The sequence below is a fragment of the Lynx rufus genome, unplaced genomic scaffold, assembly GCF_022079265.1.
Source record: "Lynx rufus isolate CCGP_SWC_20201006 ecotype Redwood Valley unplaced genomic scaffold, mLynRuf1.p SCAF_34, whole genome shotgun sequence".
NCBI lineage: Eukaryota > Metazoa > Chordata > Mammalia > Carnivora > Felidae > Lynx > Lynx rufus.
This window is the reverse complement of record NW_025814850.1, coordinates 3,094,754-3,115,377: the sequence shown is the minus strand read 5'-3', so window position 1 is coordinate 3,115,377 and position 20,624 is coordinate 3,094,754. Positions and strand designations below refer to the sequence as shown.

The following is a 20,624-nucleotide window of genomic DNA, read 5'->3' as shown; positions in this document are numbered from 1 at the left end:
TGCCACGCTCTTGGCCGCCGCCGAGTGGCGGTGTGCGCCCGGCTCTCCGCACCCAATTTAGGGTAATTGCGGCAGACAACGCTAAAATGATTAGTCTCCTGCCATCCCACCCTTCGAGTACAAATATTCTGATGGTTTCACATATAGTAAGTGAACACATGAAACGGTCACCAGGACCCACACTCGACGCTCACCCACGGGTTGATGTCACGGACATCTACACAGGGTGCGGCGGCCGTCCGGGGCAATCGAACGCCCACTGGGACGCTAATGCTTCCAAACCTCGAACCCAGAACCGGAGTTCTGCCGGGGATTCTAATGACTTAGTGCCACCCCATCTCCCCCAGACCAGTCAGCTTTGAGACCGAGGGGCTGGCACCTTATGCCGAGAGGGTTAATCCAATGACATCACAGCCAGAGCCTTCCTACCCCCAACCACCACCTCCCGCTCTCCCACCCCTCCAGTTGGGGCTGCCCTCCTGCTTGGCTCAGCTCTTGGGGTTCTCTCGGCGTTCCGGGCCGGTCCGAGGACCCTTGGCCCAGGACGAGCCGCCCCGCAGATTTGGCCCCCAGTCTGGCTCCCTTCTGAGGCCTCCTGAGGGACGGGGAAGGTGAAGGTGAAGAGGGAGGGGTCCTGAGTCCACATCGAGTCAGGGTGCAGAGAACGGAGAGTGTGCCAGAAAGCAATCCTCGCCTCCTCTGCCGCCCCCTCCCCCCAACAGGGGCTCCCGTCATCTGTGCGGCCGGGATCCGAGGATTTGGGAGGAGAATGGGGAGGCGGACTCAAGAGCCGGGGGCTCGGGCAGGAAGAGGGGACGCGAGCCGGCCCCCTTCCCTTCCCGCACCTCGCAAAGGGGCACCTCCCGGCCTGGGGTCGCCACCCAGCTCCCCGCCACCGCCCCACGCCTCCCCCGCTCCGTCCTCGGCTCCGCCCCCTCCCTGCCCGTCCCTCCTTCTCGCGACCTCGTCCCTCCCTCTTTCCCTGCTCCCGACACCTCCTCCCCCCGACTCCCTCCCGGCGCCGCTAAGTTTCTCCGCTCGGGACCGCGCGCAGAGCCGGGGCCGGGCCGGAGCGGCGCCCCCCGCTGCCCTGTCCCCGCGCGCAGACCCCGGGCCCGGCCCCGGCCCCACCGAGCCATGCTGTGCGGCCGCTGGAGGAGCTGCCGCCGGCGGCCCGAGGAGCCCCCGGTGGCGGCCCAGGTTGCGGCGCCCCTTCTGCTCGCACCCCCGGACGGCGACACCAAGAGGCCCGGGCTGCGGGCGCTGAAGAAGATGGGTCAGTGACCGGCGGGGGCGGCTCGGGTGGGCGCCGACTGCCCAGAGGTCCGTCTGGGGGGGGGGGGGGGAGGCGGGGTGTGCGGGCGAGCCGTCGCGGGTTTCCCAGCTGCGAGGGGCTGTGTGGAGCAGGGCGAGGGTTGGAATGCCAGCACCGTTCCGGCGGGGGGGTGGTCATACCTGGGGTCACCCGACGTTCCCGGGAAGAGCGAGGCGCCCGGGTGGCCTTTCCTTCCCACCAGGAGGCGCCCGCGGGGCGTGCCGGAATGGGCGTTTGGGCGCGGATGGGGGGGGGGGTCCCCGAGGACCTGGTGAATAGAGTGGGAGAGACAGGCTCGGGGTGTCCCTCACTCGCCTCCCAACACCCTATGCCGTCTCGGGTCTGCAGGCGCCCCCGGGCATCCCGGGTTCTTGGCCGCCCTTAGGAAGGCAGGAGAGTTGTGGAGGAGGCCGGCCTCTCAAGCCAGCCCTCCAACCCTGCAGCCCCCACAGGGGTTGCAGCAGCCACATAGCACTGGTAGGACTGGTCTAACTGGTGAGAAGACTGCCCTTGGAGTCAGAAGGGCAGAGTTCCCGGCTCAGGTTTGGGGGAAGTCACTGCAGGGAAGAAATGTAACTGTGGCTTATTAAGCATCTCCCAGAGACTGGCCTGGCCCCGGGTAGTTACATCGGTGGCATCATTCAATTTTCCTCACCCTCCTGAGAGGTATCCTGTATAATTCCCCTTTCACAGATGAGAAAACCGATTCAGAGAAGGCGAAGAATTTGCCAATGACCCCACAGCTTGCTAAGGGCAAAGGCTGGCATGGTGGCTGTGCCCAGCCACACTGCCCCTGCGACCCTCTCAGAGTCTGAGCAAAGTGTGATCGACTGGCTGGTTGAGTGGCTTGAATGAGGTGTGTGTGTGTATTTTATTTATTTTTTTTTTTAACGTTTATTTATTTTTGAGACAGAGAGAGACAGAGCATGAACAGGGGAGGGGCAGAGAGAGAGGGAGACACAGAATCTGAAACGGGCTCCAGGCTCTGAGCTGTCAGCACAGAGCCCGACACGGAGCTCGAACTCACGGATCGTGAGATCGTGACCTGAGTCTGCCTAAGTCTGCCGCTTAACCGACTAAGCCACCCAGGCGCCCCTGTGTGTGTATATTTTATAAAAATGTAAAGCACCATGAAACTGAAGTGGCGTGTTGGAAGAGCTGTTAGTAAATAGTTAATGATGGAGAAGTGGGGTGTGGGGTTGGGGGAACAGGGCAGGGCTGCCCAAGAGATCAGTGTGAATCAGGGGTGCCAGTTGCCCGTCTTGCCTTCTCTTAGATACTGCCCCCACTTTTTCTTACTCTACCTCCTGTCACTCATTCGATCGGAATTGATTGAGAGCGTTGGCTATGTCTGAGAGAGCCTGACACTCTCCTTAAGGAGACTAAGACACGTGATCTTTGCCCTCCTGTCCAATCATTCATGCATTCAGCAGACATTTATTGGGTGCCTACGGTATGCTCTGTCCTGGAATTCAGCAACAAACAAGATAGACACAGTTCTGGCCCTTCGGCAAGGAGGTCAGACAATGAAGCAAAGAAATAAGGCTAGGAAGGGAGAGGGAAGTCAGATGCTGGGGAGCCAGCGAGAGCCCCGGCGGCACCCCAGAGCCGGAGGGAGATTGGATGGAGGCCCAGGGGAGAGGCAGGTGGGGGCCGTGTCCTCAAGGCCCCTCCTTAAATGGCCAGTAGGAGCCCCCAGAGAGCCTCAGGCAGGAGGAAGGGCTTGTGCAGAGCAGGGGCATGTTGTAAATAGGTAGGGGTGAATCGGGGAGACCCAGAGGAGGAAGGCTGGGGAATCAGTTGGTCAAGCCATGGTGGTGCTCAGACTTGGGCCGGTGCAGCCCGAATGTGATTCCAGAACCACCTAGGGGGTGGACTGGGCTGGACTCTGCAGTCGGTGGGATCTGAAAGGTGTCTCCGGTGAATGGCAGTGTCATTCTTTGGGCTGAGGAGCAGCGGTGCCTTGGGGAGAGGAGGGTGGCCGTGGGGAGGTGAGGTGCCACCGAGACGTCCAGGGCTGGCATTGGGCCAGAGAAGCAGTTCCAGGAGTCAGCCACCGCAGGGGCTGTGGCTGCCGGGAGGGCTGGGGTGATGCCCCTGCATACCTGCCTGCTTCTTCATTCCACACATATCTGCTTAGCCCTATCAGTGTGCCACGGGCGCTGTGCCAGGGGCCAGGGCGCCAGAGATGAATAGCACAGCGCTCAGCCCTTGGGGAGCACACAGTTTAGTAGCAAGAGACACTTGAAGACAAATCATTACCGCCGAGCCCGGGACTCAGCGCTCACTGGCTGAGTAAAGCGGCACGGGAGCTCACGGCATCCCCCACTGTGACACCATCAGGAACTATGTGGGTGTCAGAATGTCACCTGGGCCGTCCTCCCTTCCCACCACTGCCCTGTCCTGCTGAGTGACTGCCAAGAAAGGAATGTCCAGTTTCTGGGGAATGCAGCTTCCCTGGGCCTTACTGACTCCAGGGACAGGGTGGAGACCACACCCAGGTGTCCTGGGGCCTGGCCCTTCGGGCCATCAAGTCCTAGGCCCAGCACCTAGGTAGCTTCCCCTCCCACAGCAACCCCAGCTCCTCCCAGGATGGCCCCCTGTAGCCACACCCCTTAGGCTAACAGAGAACAGATTTTATTTCAGGTCCCCTCAAGAGACCAGGGCAGGGAGTGGCCTGGAGGCCGAAGGCTCCAAGAGGCCCAAGGAAAAGAAAGGGCTTTTCAGGCCATCCTGGGGGGAACACCACTCCCACACTGAGTGCGAATCATCTGTGGAGCCTGGGGTCCTTCTCCTGTCCCTTCCCCCCGTCGGGGGTGCTGCGGGCTTAGCCTGTCCCCAGGAAGCCAGAGAATAGCTGGAGAGAGCTTGAGTTCAGTGAGGCCAGACATAGTGCTGAGCTTGCATCAGTCCAGAACCTACTTAATCCTTGGCACCCCGGGGGGTGGGGGCGGGGCGGGAGGGGGAAAGGTGTTGCAGCTGTCCTCACTGGTGCAGACCCGGTGGAGAGGGTGAAGTCACCAGCCAAGGCCCACAGGGCTGAGAGGCAGCCGCCAAAGCCTAGTTTTCGATGGTGGCTCTTTACTGCCAGAATTAATGAATACTAATTAACACATTTATAACACTATGCCGAGCGCGCTTTTCACATATTAGCTCATGTAATGCCCACAATTGTCTGAGGTTTGTGGTACCTTGAGCCTCATTTTACAAGTGAGAAACTGAGTTTCAGAGAAGTTCAAAGCTGGGAAGTAGCTGCGAGAGGATTTGAACCCAGGCGCCTGGCACAGAGTCTAAGTGAATGAGTGAGGGATTGATGCCTGGAGATGGCCTGCTACTCCCATCCCCCACAGAGGCCCTGCCAGCCTCTAGAGGTGTCCTCGTAGGCTTGCCAAATAAAATACAGGATGCTCCGTTAAATGTGAATTCCAAATAAACAAACAAATGATTTGGGACAAACTTATACTGAAACATGACTCGTTGTTCATCTGAAATTCGAATGTTAACTGGGCACCCTGAATTTTATCTTGACAACCCTGTCTCCCCAGAGCCCCTGTCTGTGCCTGTGCCCCTGATGCCCCGCCCTGCCCCTAATCCTCCCAGCAAGCAGAGCACTGAGTGGGCAGAATCCTGCTCCCTTTCCTCCCCAGCCTGCACGCACCACTGATTGCCACAGGGGCAAGGGGGCTCTCCCCATGGCCTGCCCAGGACGTCTTCTGCAGGGTGAGTGGGGCTGCCGTGGGTGGATCTGGCAGCTGGGGGTCCTGGCAGGTGCCTGGCCTGGCGGGGGGTGGGGGTGGGGCCTGGGCCCCGGCGGCCGTTCTGTCTGAGCCGGGGGCATACTGTGCCCCCTCCTACGACCTCTGCCCCCAAATGGGCTTCATGCTCGTTCTGGCCTTGCCGGGAAGGGTGCCGCCACCTTTGTCGCACTGCGTCTAGCCAGGGACTGGGGAAGCACTGCCTGCCTTTCCTGACTTTGTTGACTCTCCCAGGAATGTTATGGACTCTGGCGCTGAGCTCCACCGGGCTCTGGCCCCAGGTGTGGCAGCCAGCCCAGGCCAGGGGGACACGCTTGATACCTGAAGAGCTGGGGCTGCCTGCTGGCCAGAGGATTAGGGCGGGAAGGTGTTTGGGACCCCTCGCCTTGGATACTCCCTCCCAGAGCCACCAGGAAAAGCTTCTCTTCCTCTCCTCCCCCACTTGGCATGAAGCTGTCGGCCTTTGCTGTTCCCTGCATGTCTCACATTCCTGCTGGAGCCCCGTGTACCCTTCCCGTGTGTGCACTGGAGCAAGCACGCGTACACACACACACACACACACACACGCACACACCCTATATGCACATACCAACCTACACACACACCTTTGCTGCAGACCTACCCTTTTCACACCCTGCTGCCTACCTATTACCCCTCTTATCTACACACCCTGTAGCCACACAGCAGCCCCATCCTCACCCTCACTGCTGGTCTGCCCTGGCCCCTGCCCACCCACTGCACTGCCCCTGCGTCCCCCCTTGCCTTGGGTAACCCACACTGTTGTCCGCATACACAACTTACCCTGTCCGCATACCCAGCTTACCCTCTCATAATTCCAGTGGCCCATCTATGAAAAAGGGACATTAAGGATCAGAGATGGACTTGACTTTCCCATGGCCCCTTCCAGCTCTGCCACTGAGACAGTTTCCCGCCCTCGACCTTGGCCGCTGACCCAGAACTGCTCAGGCCTCAGACCACACACAGACCAAACCACCCGGGCTGAAGGTGATAGTTGGGACACTGGGCCTGTCCATTCCTCACCTCCCCGTGGCCCGTCTCTGAGGGCTGAGATGAGCGGTTGGCCTAGAGAAGGTGTCTGAGCCCCACTGACAACACTGAACGAGGCTGGAGAAGGGCCCATCTGGAGGCCATGAGACTGACAAGGACAGACTTATGGGAATACCTGGCTCCCTCTTCCCTCCAGGACCACTGCCTCGCTTTCCTTTATTATAATTTATCGAGTGCCTACTGTAGGCCGGGCCCTAAACTGAGTGCACCATGTGCATTAGCTCATTCCGGCCACACACAGCCCTTCAGGGGGTTAGGTACCCCCCAACTCTCAATCCATCCTGGTTCCACCACCTGCCGCCCCAGGACCCTGGATAAGTTAACTGCTCTGTGCCCCTTGAACAGCTTTATTGAGATATTAATTCACATATCCTACAATTCACCCCTTCAAAGTATACAATGGTTTCTGGCATATTGCGTTGTTATTTTTTTTAACTGTGGCAAAAAATATATAATAAAGTTGGCCACTTTGACCATTTTGAAGTGGCTAATTCAGTGGCATTAATTATATTCGCAATGTTATGCATTCACAGTGTTGGGCTAGTTCCAAAATGTTTCCATTACCCTAAACAAAAACTCTAGCCGTTAACCAGTAATTTCCCCCCTCTTCCCTTCCCCTAGGCCTTAGTAACCTCTAATTACGTTCTGTCTCTGAATTTTTTTTTTTATTGAGGGATATGTGACATATAATCCATTTCTATGAATTTGGCTACTCTAGGTACCACATATAAGTGGAATCATATACTGTCCTTTTACGGCTGCAGGGTGAGACCAGATTTCCCCCTTTCTTTTTTTTTTTTTTTTCAACATTTATTTATTTTTGGGACAGAGAGAGACAGAGCATGAACGGGGGAGGGGCAGAGAGAGAGGGAGACACAGAATCGGAAACAGGCTCCAGGCTCTGAGCCATCAGCCCAGAGCCTGACGCGGGGCTCGAACTCACGGACCTCGAGATCGTGACCTGGCTGAAGTCGGACGCTTAACCGACTGTGCCACCCAGGCGCCCCAGATTTCCCCCTTTCTATGGCCGAATAATATTCTACTGTCTGTACCACGTTTTGCTTATCCATTCATCTGTTGACGGACCTCTGGGTTGTTTCTATCTTTTGACTGTTGTTCATCATTTTTAGTGCTGTTGTTTCATGATTATTACTCCATCTGTTCAGTCAAGGTGGCCACAGCACTGGCCCAGCCCAGCTCCAGGTTCAAGGCAGAGATGTTTAGATAGATAACCCACGGAAACCACAAGAGGCAGACAGGATGCACACCTGCTCCAAGCAGGTAGGAATGAGGTTGAGGAAACATCTGTGTGTTTGGGGCCTGGCAGGACCTATAAATGTTTACTGGGTGCCTAGGCAGAGAGCCAGGTGCCTCCTAGCTTCACTGCCCGAGGCCTGACCTCACCCCCTTACCTCCGTTGGTCCTGCCCTTCCTGTCTAGCACCCTAATCCTCTCACTCTCTCAGGGGTCAGAAGCTCAAGCAATGGGGAAATAATGTCACCTACCCAGGGACTCAGCACCTGGCTTGGCCTGGCATTGAACTCCCATTCTGTTTGGCTTTTCCATTGGATGTGGGGGCGGCGGGGGCAGTGTGGTCCAAGGAGCAGTGTGGTCCAGGGGCCAGTGCCAGTTGGGCAGGCAGACTGGAACGTCACCCTTTCCCCCAACAGGCTCCTGGGGAGCCGGGGAGGAAGGTCAGGAGCAAGGGCCCTCTCAACGTGGGAACCTGTCCCAGTGGAGGGCTGATCAGAAGTTCAGGCTCCCCGTCGCGATGTTTTGTTTGCGGAAGACTCAGGACAAAGCAGGCCCTCAGTGACTCACCTCCATTTCCGGCCTTAGTCATTCACCAGTCCCCCTTCTCCCCACCCTCCCCAACTATGGGCTTGGCATCAGAGGGATGGCGGGGTCAGGGGAGGTGGCCCCAGCTGCAGAGCCTGGTTGTCAGGGGAATAGGGGTTCCTCTCCCACTGAGAGGAGGTAGAGGAGGGGCAGGCTTGGTTGCTGTGGCATTACAGGTTCTGCTGAATGTCCTGCCCCCCAATCCATTGCTTCTCGGGCCGAAGGAATTCAGAAGCTGCCCAGATGTGGGTGTAGGGGGCTGAGGGTCTGGTGAGTCTCTTGGCTTGGTGCCTGCCACATTCTAGCTCCTTGTCTGGAAAGGACAAGCTTTCCTAGCTAGGGGGCACCAAATGGGCACGGACCCAGGGGGCTCGTCTAAATCCTGAGAGCCATTAGGGCCACAGGCTAACCCAAGGGGGGACTATAGGCTCCTCTGGATGGTAGGTTTCTCCTCCTGGCCCTGAGGCCGTGATTCTCAGTCATAGTCACCCTCAAAGTCACAGGATAGGTTTTTAAGCATAGATACCCAAGTCCCAACCCACACCTGCCAGACAAGAATCTCTGGGCTGTGGGTTTTGCAAACCCCTCCAGCTGATTCTGATCACAGCCAGGGTTCAGAAACCCTGGCGCATAAGGAAAGGACAGATAGGGTAGGGCAGGGGGCAGAATAAATTTAGTTCCCCCAATTGCTGGTACATCTGCCTCCCCTATCAAGACACTGGCTGTGAGTCTGGCTCTGGGATGAGCACTGTAGTGCAGATATGAGACTTCATCCCTGTCCTTGGGTTTATTAAAGTTGACCGAAATTACAATTTAGGTGGGGTGTTTGTTTTAGTTAAAGTAAAAAGTGCTGTTGGTGATCAGGGAGGGAGAATGCCCATTTGAGGACAAACCAAGGAAGGCTCCCTGGAGGAGATGGTGTCTGAGCTGGTCCCTGAAGGACTCCTGTGTGAGGAAGAGAAGCAAGAAGGATCCTACAAAGGTTCCAAGAGAATGAGAGAGGAATGTCCTGGGATGTAGACTTGGTTCCACAGGCCAGAGTTTACAACAAGCAGGGGTCTTGGTGCCACAAAGCCTAGAGCCAAAGCCAGTATTGGGGACTTGATAAGATAAAGGGAGGGGGGCGCCTAGGTGGCTCAGTCGGTTGAGCGTCCGACTTCGGCTCAGGTCATGATCTCGTGGTTTGCGGGTTCGAGCCCCACGTCAGGCTCTGTGCTGACAGCTCAGAGCCTGGAGCCTGCTTTGGATTCTGTGTACCCACCTCTCTCTGCCCCTCCCCCACTCATGCTCTGTCTTGCTCTGTCTCTCAAAAATAAATAAATGTTAAAAAAATTAAAATAAAATAAAGGGAGGAAGAGAGGCCCACTGTCCTGTTCATATGGCCCATACCGTGGTGTTTTAGGGGGTTTTTTGTTTCAATTTGATTTGGTTGCCAGCACTGAAAAATCTGGAGGCTTCCCATAGAAATCCAGCTTCCTGTTCTCTGGAAACTCTGGGCCCTCATCCATTCCTGGCTGCCCTCCTCCTTCCAGTATGCCGGATTCCCACTCTTTCTGTTGTCCCCTGGCTCGTAAACCCTTGGTATTGACCTCTAATGAGACAAATCAGAGCAGGGCAGCATCTTGACTGAAGTTTGGATTTTGCAGGACATACTACTGTGGCCTTCATTCTGTGCACAGAGAACATGAGGCTTAGAGCAGTCTCAGGTTACTGCCACCCAGGCTGTGTAACTCGGAAGTGACAGAGGTGGGATTTGCCTCCCTGGACCCTTGAATTTGAATTCTGCTCCCCCCACCCCCGGTGCCCATGATAGCAAGGAGAAGGGGCAGAGGAGCAGAGGGATTCAGTGTCGTGGCCATGGGCAAAGGTGCTGGAACTTGACCTCCAGGGTTCGAGGCCTGCTTCCACCCCTTCCTTCGTAGCCTTGGAATTCTGGCAAGTCACTTAAACTTCTCTATACTTGGGGCGCCTGGGTGGCGCAGTCGGTTAAGCGTCCGACTTCAGCCAGGTCACGATCTCGCGGTCCACGAGTTCGAGCCCTGCGTCGGGCTCTGGGCTGATGGCTCAGAGCCTGGAGCCTGTTTCTGATTCTGTGTCTCCCTCTCTCTCTGCCCCTCCCCCGTTCATGCTCTGTCTCTCTCTGTCCCAAAAATAAAATAAACGTTGAAAAAAAAAAATTTAAAAAAAAAAACAAAAAAAAAAACTTCTCTATACTTGTTTTCTCCCGAGTGAATGCATGAGTTGGGGCAGGCGTGCAGTACATGTTCTGTAAGCATTTCTTCTTCTTAAGGAAAGCGGGCACTGTGGAGAGCACGTGCGGGGTTAGGTGGGATTGGGACAATGGCTGGGCGAGGGGGACTACCAAGTGGCACAGACCATGCTTTCAGCTGGACACAAAGAGGATGGATGCAAAGAGGCTGCAGGCTGGGCAGGGCAGGGCTGGTCCTGGAGTCCTTGGCCTATGACCGTGGAGCCAGGGTGGCCTCTGCTGTCCTCCCTGGTCTTGGGGGGACAGCAGAGGTGAGCAGCTTGGGTGGCAGCAAGAGAGATCTGGGTTAGATAGTGAGACTACCTTTTTGATGGTCAGGATTTCACGTCAAGGGAAAAGGTTGCTGGTGGCAGATTCTGGTCTTGAAGTCTGGAGGCCCGGATGGAAGGGAGTGGCAGAAAGGGTGACCTTTAGGGAGGCCTGAGTCCCAGGCGCTGCCTGAGGGCTTGCTCTGCTCTGAGGGCCTCCGGAGGCAGCTGCTTGGTGGAGGTACGGGCACCCTCCCCAGGGCGGCTGGGTGGGACACACCAAGCCAGCGAGTTCCTGGGGCGGAAGAGACTATAGCCAAACCCACCACTGGGGACGAGTTACGCTAAGGAGAGGAAGAGGGGCCTGTGAGGACTTGCAAGGCTCCAGGCGCAGGAAGGCAGGCCGGCTGCCAGCCGGGACGAGGGTGGAGGGAGCGAGGGCGAGGCCGGGCCCCGACGTCCTCCGGCCTCTCTCCCGCGCAGGCCTGACGGAGGACGAGGACGTGCGCGCCATGCTGCGGGGCTCCCGTCTCTGCAAGATCCGCTCACGGACGTGGCACAAGGAGCGGCTGTACCGGCTGCAGGAGGACGGCCTGAGCGTGTGGTTCCAGCGGCGCATCCCGCGCGCGCCGTCGCAGCACATCTGTGAGCCGGGGCGCGCGGCCGCGGGGCGGGCTGGGGACAGCGGCCGGGTCCCGCCGCCCTGACCCGGCTGCGCGTGCTCCGTCCTCCCCACCCCCTCCCCTTCCTCGCCCTCCCGCAGTCTTCGTGCAGCACATCGAGGCGGTCCGCGAGGGCCACCAGTCCGAGGGCCTGCGACGCTTCGGGGGCGCCTTCCCGCCGGCGCGCTGCCTCACCATCGCCTTCAAGGGCCGCCGCAAGAACCTGGACCTGGCGGCGGCCACCCCGGAGGAGGCGCAGCGCTGGGTGCGCGGTCTGGCCAAGCTGCGCGCGCGCCTCGACGCCATGAGCCAGCGCGAGCGCCTCGATCAATATCCTGCCCAGGGGGCCGGGCGTGGGGGGGGGGGGGAACGTGTCTGGGGGCCCCTAGTCTTCAGAACCGAGGCTGGTGACGCCGCCTCCGTCTCTGGGAAGCTCGGTCCTGGCCCCGTGTAGGGAGGGAGTCCCCAGGCTGAGGGGAAGTACAGCCCCTAGACCCGGGAGCCCCCAGAGCCAGGCAGTGGTGGCGACCCTGTCAGTTACCTGTCGGCTGGGGGCGGTGCCCAGGCTGTTGCTGGTATTTCCTGAGCACCCACACCTGGATCCACTCCTATCTGCACCGGGCCGACTCGAACCAGGACAGTAAGATGAGCTTCAAGGAGATCAAGAGCCTGCTCAGAATGGTCAACGTGGACATGAACGACATGTATGCCTACCGCCTCTTCAAGGTGGGCTCCTGCCCCCACTCTGACCTTTGAGTCACCATCCTTTGTGGACAGAGTGGCCTCTCCCTGTGGGAAGGCCCCATCTGGGCCTAGTTAGCCTTTTACCCTCCCCCGAGGTGGCTGGGCCAGGATGGTAGTACCAGCCCAGAACATTCCTCACCCTCAGGCAGAGCTGGAGGAGGGGCGGGGCGCGGGGCAGGGAGGGCCCTCCCATACCTCCAAAGGAAGCAACAGAGCTATAGTTTTCATTGCTCGGAGTCTGCAGGCAGCCTTTGCACAGGTGACCACGCACGGCTTGCACATGGGAGTGCAAGTAGGAGTCAGCTCACAGGCACACGCGCGCATCCTCCTCCGCCGTGGCCCATGTGGCCCCTCCACGTGTGACCAGATACACCCCACATGTGGGAGCACAGACAGGGGTGCACGGGGGTGGGCTCCGCATCGATGGCCCAGCCAGGGCACGTGGCAGACGCCTATGTGACCAGCCTGAGACCCTGAAAGACAGAAGAGCCATGGCCCCGGTACACGGGGGCCCACAGCTCCATGTGGACTGCTCCACGTGCAGTCGCACTTATTTGTTGCCCTTTGACCCTGGGTGTGAATTGGAGACTGTGAGGATGGTAATGTACATGCACGGGAGGGGGAATTACGGCTCGTCCTGCCCTTGGGCCACTGCTTTTCCTCCCACATCTGGATTTTTGGGGGGGTAGGTCATGGGCATACGGGACAGGCACTAAACCCAAGCGACCTTCCTTAGAATCCCAGCCCTGCAATTTACCAGCTGTGTGAGCTTGAGCAACACCCAGAGCCTCGATAGCTCCCGGTTTCTCTACCTGTGAAATGGGGGACATCTGCCTTCCTAGCATTGTAGGTGACAGAGGTGTCCGTGCAGGCCAGCTTTCCCAGGGTGTCACCGCCCCCCCTCCTCTGAGCTCCTCCCTACTGCCTTCTAGGAATGCGACCACTCCAACAATGAGCGGCTGGAGGGGGCTGAGATTGAGGAGTTTCTGAGGCGGCTGCTGAAACGCCCCGAGTTGGAGGAGATCTTCCATCGGTACTCCGGCGAGGACCGCGTGCTGAGCGCCCCTGAGCTGTTGGAGTTCCTGGAGGACCAGGGCGAAGATGGCGCCACGCTGGCCCGTGCCCAGCAGCTCATCCACACCTATGAGCTCAATGAGACAGGTGGCGGTCTGACAGACAGGGTGGGGGTCAACACGGCCCTGTCTTGGCATCTGACAGGTCTGGGCTTCTAGCTAAGCGTGCGCTGCGATTACTGGCAGTGGGTGCCATCTCGGGCAGGCTACCTCGCCTCCTGGAGACTCAGTTGCCACATCTGTAAAATGGCATAGTAGTGCACCCTCCTCACAGGGTTTGGCTGAAGATGAAGTGGCATGACTTCAGGGGGCACTGGGCTGGCTCAGTCGGTAGAACATGTCACTCTCGATCTCGGGGTTGTGATTTCGAGCCCCACGGTGGGTGTAGAGATTACTTCAAAGAAGTCAGTAGCATCGCTTGAGTAGAGCCCAGTCGGTAGATAGGTGCTCATTAGTACTAAGTAGAGTGAGCTTTGGGGGCACATGGGGCCAGACGTGGGGCTCCTCCCTGTGGCCTGACGTTCTCTTCTGCCCATCCCCGCAGCCAAGCAGCATGAGCTGATGACACTGGATGGCTTCATGATGTACCTGTTGTCACCCGAAGGGGCTGCTCTGGACCCAGCCCACACATGTGTGTTCCAGGACATGGACCAGCCCCTCTCCCACTACTTCATCTCCTCCTCGCACAATACCTATCTGACTGACTCTCAGATCGGGGGGCCCAGCAGCACCGAGGCCTATGTTAGGTACCATAGCAGGGATAGTGGGGTGAACACATCTGGGAGCCCAGCTTGAGGGTGACATGGGGCTCGAATCTCACCGTGGGCTTCCGGCGGGGAGGGGGGTGCCTACCTGGCTCGGTCTGCCGGTTGCTGTGCCCTGTGGCACCCACAGGACACCTTGCCTGTCCGTCTGTCTATCCACAGGGCCTTTGCGCAGGGGTGCCGCTGTGTGGAGCTAGACTGCTGGGAGGGGCCAGGAGGGGAGCCCGTCATCTACCACGGCCACACCCTCACCTCGAAGATCCTCTTCCGAGATGTGGTCCAGGCTGTGCGTGACCACGCCTTCACTGTGAGCTCCCAGGACCCCCATGCCCAGTCCCAGAGCCTTCCCGATGACCCCAGCCATCCTCAGTCCTTCCAGAAAAAACTCCCTTGCCCAGAGAATCACTCACTCACCAAGTGTTGCTGGGACAGCTGGCCAGTGGGGTAGAAGAAAGCTGAGAGGCTCCCTTCCCCTACTTTCATGTTTATTAAATGTGTTAAAATCACAAAATGTCTAGCAGAAAACTTTAGGAGTAAAAAGGACCTTTTTTTTTTTTTTTAATTTATTTTGAGAGAGAGAGAGAGAGAGAGAGCACAAGCAGGGGGCAGGGGCAGAGAGAGAGGGAGGGAGAGAAAATCCCAACCAGGCTCCGCAGGGCAGCACAGAGCCCAACACCGGTCTCAAACTCACAAACCATGAGATCATAACCTGAGCCAAAACCAGGAGTCAGACGCTTAACTGACTGAGCCACCCAGGCACCCCAAGAGAGGACATTTTAATCCTAACTCCCAAAGGGAAAGCCATGACAGAGAAGCTGGGCATGGAATCTGTATAAAATTGTAACTTCTGTCAAGCTATACACAGATCTTACCCTCAAAAATGATGGGCTTGGGGGTGCCTGGCTGGCTCAGTGGGACGAGCGTGCAACTCTTGATCTCAGGGTCATGAATTCGAGCCCCATGTTGGGTATAGAGGTTACTAAAAAAAGTAAACCTAAAAAGAAATTAAAAAAAAAAAAAAAAAAGACTGGCATGGGGGGAAAAGTTTGTAACATAAACAACATGGTCAATGTCATTAACATATAAAGGGCATTTATAAAACAAAAGCATCTTGGGGCGCCTGGGTGGCTCAGTCAGTTAAGTGTCCGACTTCGGCTCAGGTCATGATCTTGCGGTTTATGAGTTCGAGCCCCGCCTTGGGCTCTGTGCTGACAGCTCAGAGCCTGGAGCCTACTTCCGATTCTGTGTCTCCTTCTCTCTCTGCCCCTCCCCTGTTCACGCTCTGTCTCTCAATAATAAATAAACGTTAAAAATTTTTTTTTTAAATAATAAAAAATAAGACCATCTCTGCAGCTGCCCTCAGCTTCCCAGACATACCACCCTTTCCCTGAGACTGGAGATCTGCCCTCTGTCTCCCTCATGGACACACTGGCCCCAGAGTATGTCCCACATTCCACCTCCTCAGCCCCCAGTGTGCCTTTGCCTGCCTGTCCTGAAGGGGCTTGGGGTCCAGGTGTAGTGGGGGAGCCTGGGAGGGGGACGGGGAAGTGGCTCTGAGCTGCTGCCCCCTCCCCCTCTCCAGCTGTCCCCATACCCTGTCATCCTGTCCCTTGAGAACCACTGCGGGCTGGAGCAGCAGGCTGTCATGGCCCGCCATCTTCGCGCCATCCTGGGAGACGTGCTGGTGACACAAGCGCTGGACTCCCAGAACCCCGAAGAGTTGCCATCCCCAGAGGTAGTGAGTGCCCCGCAGACTCCCAGCCGGGTTGGGGGCGGGGACCCGGCTGTTGTCCACCATCCCCCACTGCTGTGCCACCTCCCTGGGTCAGGACCCCTCACTTCTCTCTGCCTCAGCCTTCCTCTGCCCCTGCGCTCAGTGGCCATCTGCCACCCCGAGGTCTCGTCACGCTTCCCCCCTCCATCCTTCCCCACACCTACCTCACCGCCACCCCACCCCCTCACCTGGCACCCAGGGCCTTCCATGCCCTCACCCCCACCCCGCTCTGCCTCCCTACCGAGTCCCTGCAGACTCTGCCATTCCTACCTCCAAACCTTGGTTGACATGTCCCCTCCACCTGAAGCTCCCTTCCCAGCCATCTACTCTTGCCCACCGCCACCTGCTTAGAATTCTAGCTCAGTGATAAACCACCTCTTCCGTGGCCTTAGAAATTTCCTCAGCTCTCTGGCCCGAGGTGGTTTTTCCTCCCGAACCCCAGAACCTTTTTTCTGCCCCCTCAGGACATTTGTGTTTTCTCCCCTGCTCCTTGAGAAAACTCTCCTCCTCCTCGCAATCCAAATATGCAGAGAATGTTGATTCACCTTTGTGTGTGTGTGTGTGTGTGTGTGTGTGTGTGTGTGTGTGATTTGATTTTTTTATTAGCATGAAACATGGTTAAAAAAATCGAGCTGTACAAAAGTATATACAATGAAAAATGGGTTTTTCTCTGCCCCTGTCCAATTTCACAGGAAGTAGCCATCTTTAAGTTTCTCGTCTGTCTTTCCAGAACTTTCCCATGTGTATATACCTATGTACATAGCTACCTTTCAAATGTTACACAAAGAAGATCATATGATTACGTGTTCGTGTTCTATAGTCACTTCTTTCATGTGAGATATTTTCTGAAGAGGGCACCTTCTCTTTCAGTCTTGAGCTGCCTCAACCATTGTAAGGGCTGCTGTGTGGTCTTCTGTTTGGAGGGACGTCACTAGCCAGTCCCATGATGATGGGTCTATACGTCGTTGCCCATTTTTTCCTATTAGAACCATCACTCATGTTCTTTCCTGCTCCCCACCCCCAGTCAGCCCCTCACACAGTGGGGGTTGAATGGCTGACCTAGGGGCAAGAGGGCATCATCCTTCCATACTGGCCTCTCCAGCAGCTGAAGGGCCGGGTCCTGGTGAAGGGGAAGAAGCTGCCAGCTGCTCGGAGCGAGGACGGTCGAATTCTGTCCGACCAGGAGGAGGAAGATGAAGAGGAAGAAGAGGCAGAGGCCACAGAACAGAGGCGGCGGGTGAGTGGTCCTGGCTGGGCCCGCCTGGCCTGGGCAGGGAGGGGCTGCATGGGGAGGGGAAGGACAGGGGGGCCGGAACCCTGCCCTGAAGCTCATCTCCCAGGCCAAGCAGATCTCCCCTGAGCTGTCGGCCCTGGCCGTGTACTGCTGTGCCACCCGCCTGCGGATCCTGCGCCCCAACCCGGTCCCACCCCAGCCCTGCCAGGTCAGCTCCCTCAGCGAGCGCAAGGCCAAGAAGCTCATCCGAGAGGCAGGTAGGAGCTGGGACGTGGGGCATCTGGGGGCAGGAGGCCCCGTGGAGGCCTGCAGGCTCCTGGTGGGGGGTACCCTGAAGTTGGTGTCTGGAAAGGAGATTGAGAGGGCCTCCAGGGCAGTGAAGGGGTCAGGAGGCCCCCAGATCGGGGCTCAGGGAACGAGCACCCAGCACGTGGCCAGCATGGATGGAGGGAAGAGGGCCCAGGGAGGAGGGAGGCTGCTGCCTGCCTTTACTGGGCTCAAGCTTGGTGGCAGGGCCAGACACAGGCAGGGGTAATGGTGCAGGGTGATCAGTGAGCCGTGGTGGGGGCTGGGGGAGTCCCACAGCGGGTGTGCGGACAGGAGAGAGAATTCCAGAGCAGGTGATGCCTGCGAACACCCCAGACCCCTCCAAGGCGGGATGAGAGCTGGGTTGTCAGCCTGGGGCCCCGCGTTCCAGGCATTGAGTTGGGGGATTTGGGGCTGGGATGCAGTGCTGCGTTGTGGGAGGGGTCCTTGGCTCTCTCTGGGTTTCGGTAGCCTCCTCTGGGAGGTCCTCTCAGCCCTGGGGCAGGGGGAGCCGGCGGGCTGGGGGTAGTTCAGCCTCTGTTCCCAGCTTGTCCCTGCGGTTGGGGCTGGGGAGGTTACAGGCCCTGGTGCTGGGTGAGGGACACCCAGGGGCCATCACAATCCTGCGCCGACTTCCTCCCCCAGGGAACAGCTTCGTCAGGCACAATACCCGACAACTGACCCGTGTCTACCCGCTGGGGCTGCGGATGAACTCCGCCAACTACAGCCCCCAGGAGATGTGGAACTCAGGCTGTCAGCTTGGTGAGTGGGGGCAGCAGGAGCAGGGAGTGGCCTCCAGGGAACCCTGAGAGGCCCAGGCAGTGATGGGGCCATACAGCTTTTCAGAAGGTGGAAAAATGTGTTTTCTTGGTAATAACAGTTATTAAAATAATTGTCAGGAAAGTAGGTGGGGAAACACAAATCAGACACATTTCTTCCTGACAGTGTAAAGTCTCACATTTTTCATGAAGGCAAAAGTTAAAAACCTCCATTCCCATGTGTCCCCCCCACCACACACACACACCTGGCAGTCCCACTAAGTCAACACTGACAAGAGTGGGCTCTGGAGGCTGAGCCCCAACAAAGGAGCAAAGGAGGGGGATATGGTCCCCTTGAGGGCAGAAATGGAGATACAGAAACCCAAGGTTTCCTTGGGCCCAGCCCTGGCCCAGGCCTATGCCCAGCCCAACCCTCTGGCCGTGGGAGATACCAGGGATAAAGGGCCGGTGACAATGGGGGCTGGGACCCTTGGCTGCTATGATGCACCCCTAAGCCACGGTGGGAGTGGGTTGTGAGACCCTGAAACTGAGCAGTGAGAGGAGGGCCACTAAGAGCCCCTGCCCTGATCCTGCTGTGTCCACAGTGGCCTTGAACTTCCAGACACCAGGCTACGAGATGGACCTCAATGCTGGCCGCTTCCTCATCAATGGGCAGTGCGGCTACATCCTGAAACCTGCCTGCCTGCGACAGCCTGACACAACTTTTGACCCTGAGTGTCCTGGACCCCCCAGAACTACTCTCACCATCCAGGTCAGCAGCCTGGACCAAGCCCTACTCTGGGGTCCCAGCTGGTTCTGGAGAGGTCCTAGTCTGCAGGGCGCCGGCCCGAACGGCTTGGTGTGAGGGCGGTCTGAGTCTCAGTCCCATGCGGGGAGGCTCAGGGTGAGTGCCGAGGGCAAGGGGCTTCCCACCCTAACAGAGGGGGCAGGCAGCCATGGGCCCTGGCGGGGGGCGGGGGGCTGGACCGAAGCTCCCCTTCATCCCCTTCAGGTTCTGACTGCGCAGCAGCTGCCCAAGCTGAACACCGAGAAGCCAAACTCCATCGTGGACCCCCTGGTGCGTGTCGAGATCCACGGGGTGCCCGCAGACTGTGCTCGAAAGGAGACCAACTACGTGCTCAACAATGGTGGGTGGGCCTGCCGGGGGGAGGAGGGTGGGCCTGGGGGCCAGCTGGCTCCTGACTGCCAGGCCTGCACCCTAGGCTTCAACCCCCGCTGGGGGCAGACCCTGCAGTTCCAGCTGCGGGCTCCAGAGCTGGTCCTGGTCCGGTTCGTGGTAGAAGATTATGACACCACCTCCCCCAATGACTTTGTGGGCCAGTTTACACTGCCTCTCAACAGCCTGAAGCAAGGTTGGTGGGGACGGACAGGGATGGGGGTCTGGGCCTCCAAGGCCCTGTTCACCTGGGCTTTGCATCCCCTCTGAGAGCTTGCCCCCCGAGCCCAGGGGTGGGATGTGGTCCGTGAGCCCACGGCCCAGGCCCGGTGGGGTCGGGGACAGAGAACCTGAGGCATGTCCCCCTCCCCACAGGGTACCGCCACATCCACCTGCTTTCCAAGGACGGGGCCTCGCTGTCACCAGCCACACTCTTCGTCCACATCCGCATCCAGCGCTTCTGAGAGCCGGACTGACCCACCCTGGGGTTCCTCGGGTGCCAGTCTACACCCCGTGGCGGAGGCTCTCTCCTCCTCCGCAGTAGAGGGGTGGTGGGAGGACCAGCCCCTGCAGCCTGCTAGCCCTGCCCACTGGCTAGACTCCAGTCTCAACTGGGTGCTGGGGGGGGTGGCCTTGGCCCCTCCTGAGAACAGGCATCAGCGCTTTCTCCTACAACCTTGGAGCCTTGAGATGGCCCCCACTCCTTGGATTCTCGGCCCACTCCCTCGTCGTGGCTCGTGAAGAGCGAGGCCTGTCTTTGCCAGATTTGAGGAAGACACATGAGCCTTGAACTCCTCTCTGCCCCCCCGGGGGGAGGCCATCCCAGCCTCCTTCCCCCAGAGTGTCCGGCCCCCTCCTTGTCCCCCAGTCCACGCCAGGCCTTAGTGCCCCCGAAGGCCCTCCCCTGGCTAGGCTTTCCTGGGCTCCTCCCTCAAGCTCTTGAACCTGAGCTCCCTTCCCGTCTTAAGAAGGGAAAGCCGAGGAAACCTGGGAGTAGGTTTCAACTTGTGCCACAGAAGAGCCCTGGAGCAGACAGAACAAGACCATTGGTTTAAAAAAATAAAGAAGCACGGGCGCCTGGGTGGCTCAGTCAGTTAAGCGTCTCTCGGTCTCTGAGTTTGAGCCCCTCGTTGGGCTCTGTGCTGACAGCTCAGAGCCTGGAGCCTGCTTCAGATTCTGTGTCGCTCTTTCTCTGCCCCTCCTCTGCTCGTGCTCTCTCTCAAAAATAAATAAATGTTAAAAAAAATTTTTTTTATAAAGAAGCAAGTTTACCACTGCTGCACCCTGAGCCCTCTGAGGTCATACCCACAGGCCCATGAGGGATGAGGGCAGAGTCCCTTGGGTCCCCTCCCCCAGCAGGGCTTGGATTTGTCTAAAACAGCCAGGGAGGGGGTGGGAGGGGTGGAGGAGGTGTCACATCTCTAAATAGTCTGACCCCTCCTCCTGGCTTAGAGCCGCTTCCAGCATCACAAGACTATGGGGACAACTCACAAGCTCCTTTGCCCCTCAACCTTGAAGGGCCTTGAATGGGAAGGGGGTTGGGGGGGGCACTTCTGCCAGGGAAAAACTGTTACGGCCCTAAAGGGGATGGAGACAGGACTGACAGACCTCTGCTTTCTGGGTTCAGCTGCGTCGAGG

The 20,624-nt window shown here is 58.1% G+C and overlaps 1 protein-coding gene across 1 annotated transcript; it reads left to right on the top strand.

The window, feature by feature from the left end:
* Positions 1–1,137: 1,137 nt before the first annotated feature.
* Positions 1,138–20,091, top strand: PLCD3 (phospholipase C delta 3). The gene is made up of 14 exons (XM_047093253.1): positions 1,138–1,276; positions 10,978–11,139; positions 11,258–11,486; positions 11,744–11,882; positions 12,833–13,061; positions 13,518–13,719; positions 13,900–14,044; positions 15,320–15,472; positions 16,614–16,748; positions 16,852–17,002; positions 17,697–17,813; positions 18,415–18,581; positions 18,822–19,182; positions 19,362–20,091. Exons 1-14 carry the CDS (start codon positions 1,138–1,140, stop codon positions 19,448–19,450), a joined length of 2,418 nt encoding a protein of 805 aa, XP_046949209.1. The 3' UTR covers positions 19,451–20,091.
* Positions 20,092–20,624: the final 533 nt, after the last annotated feature.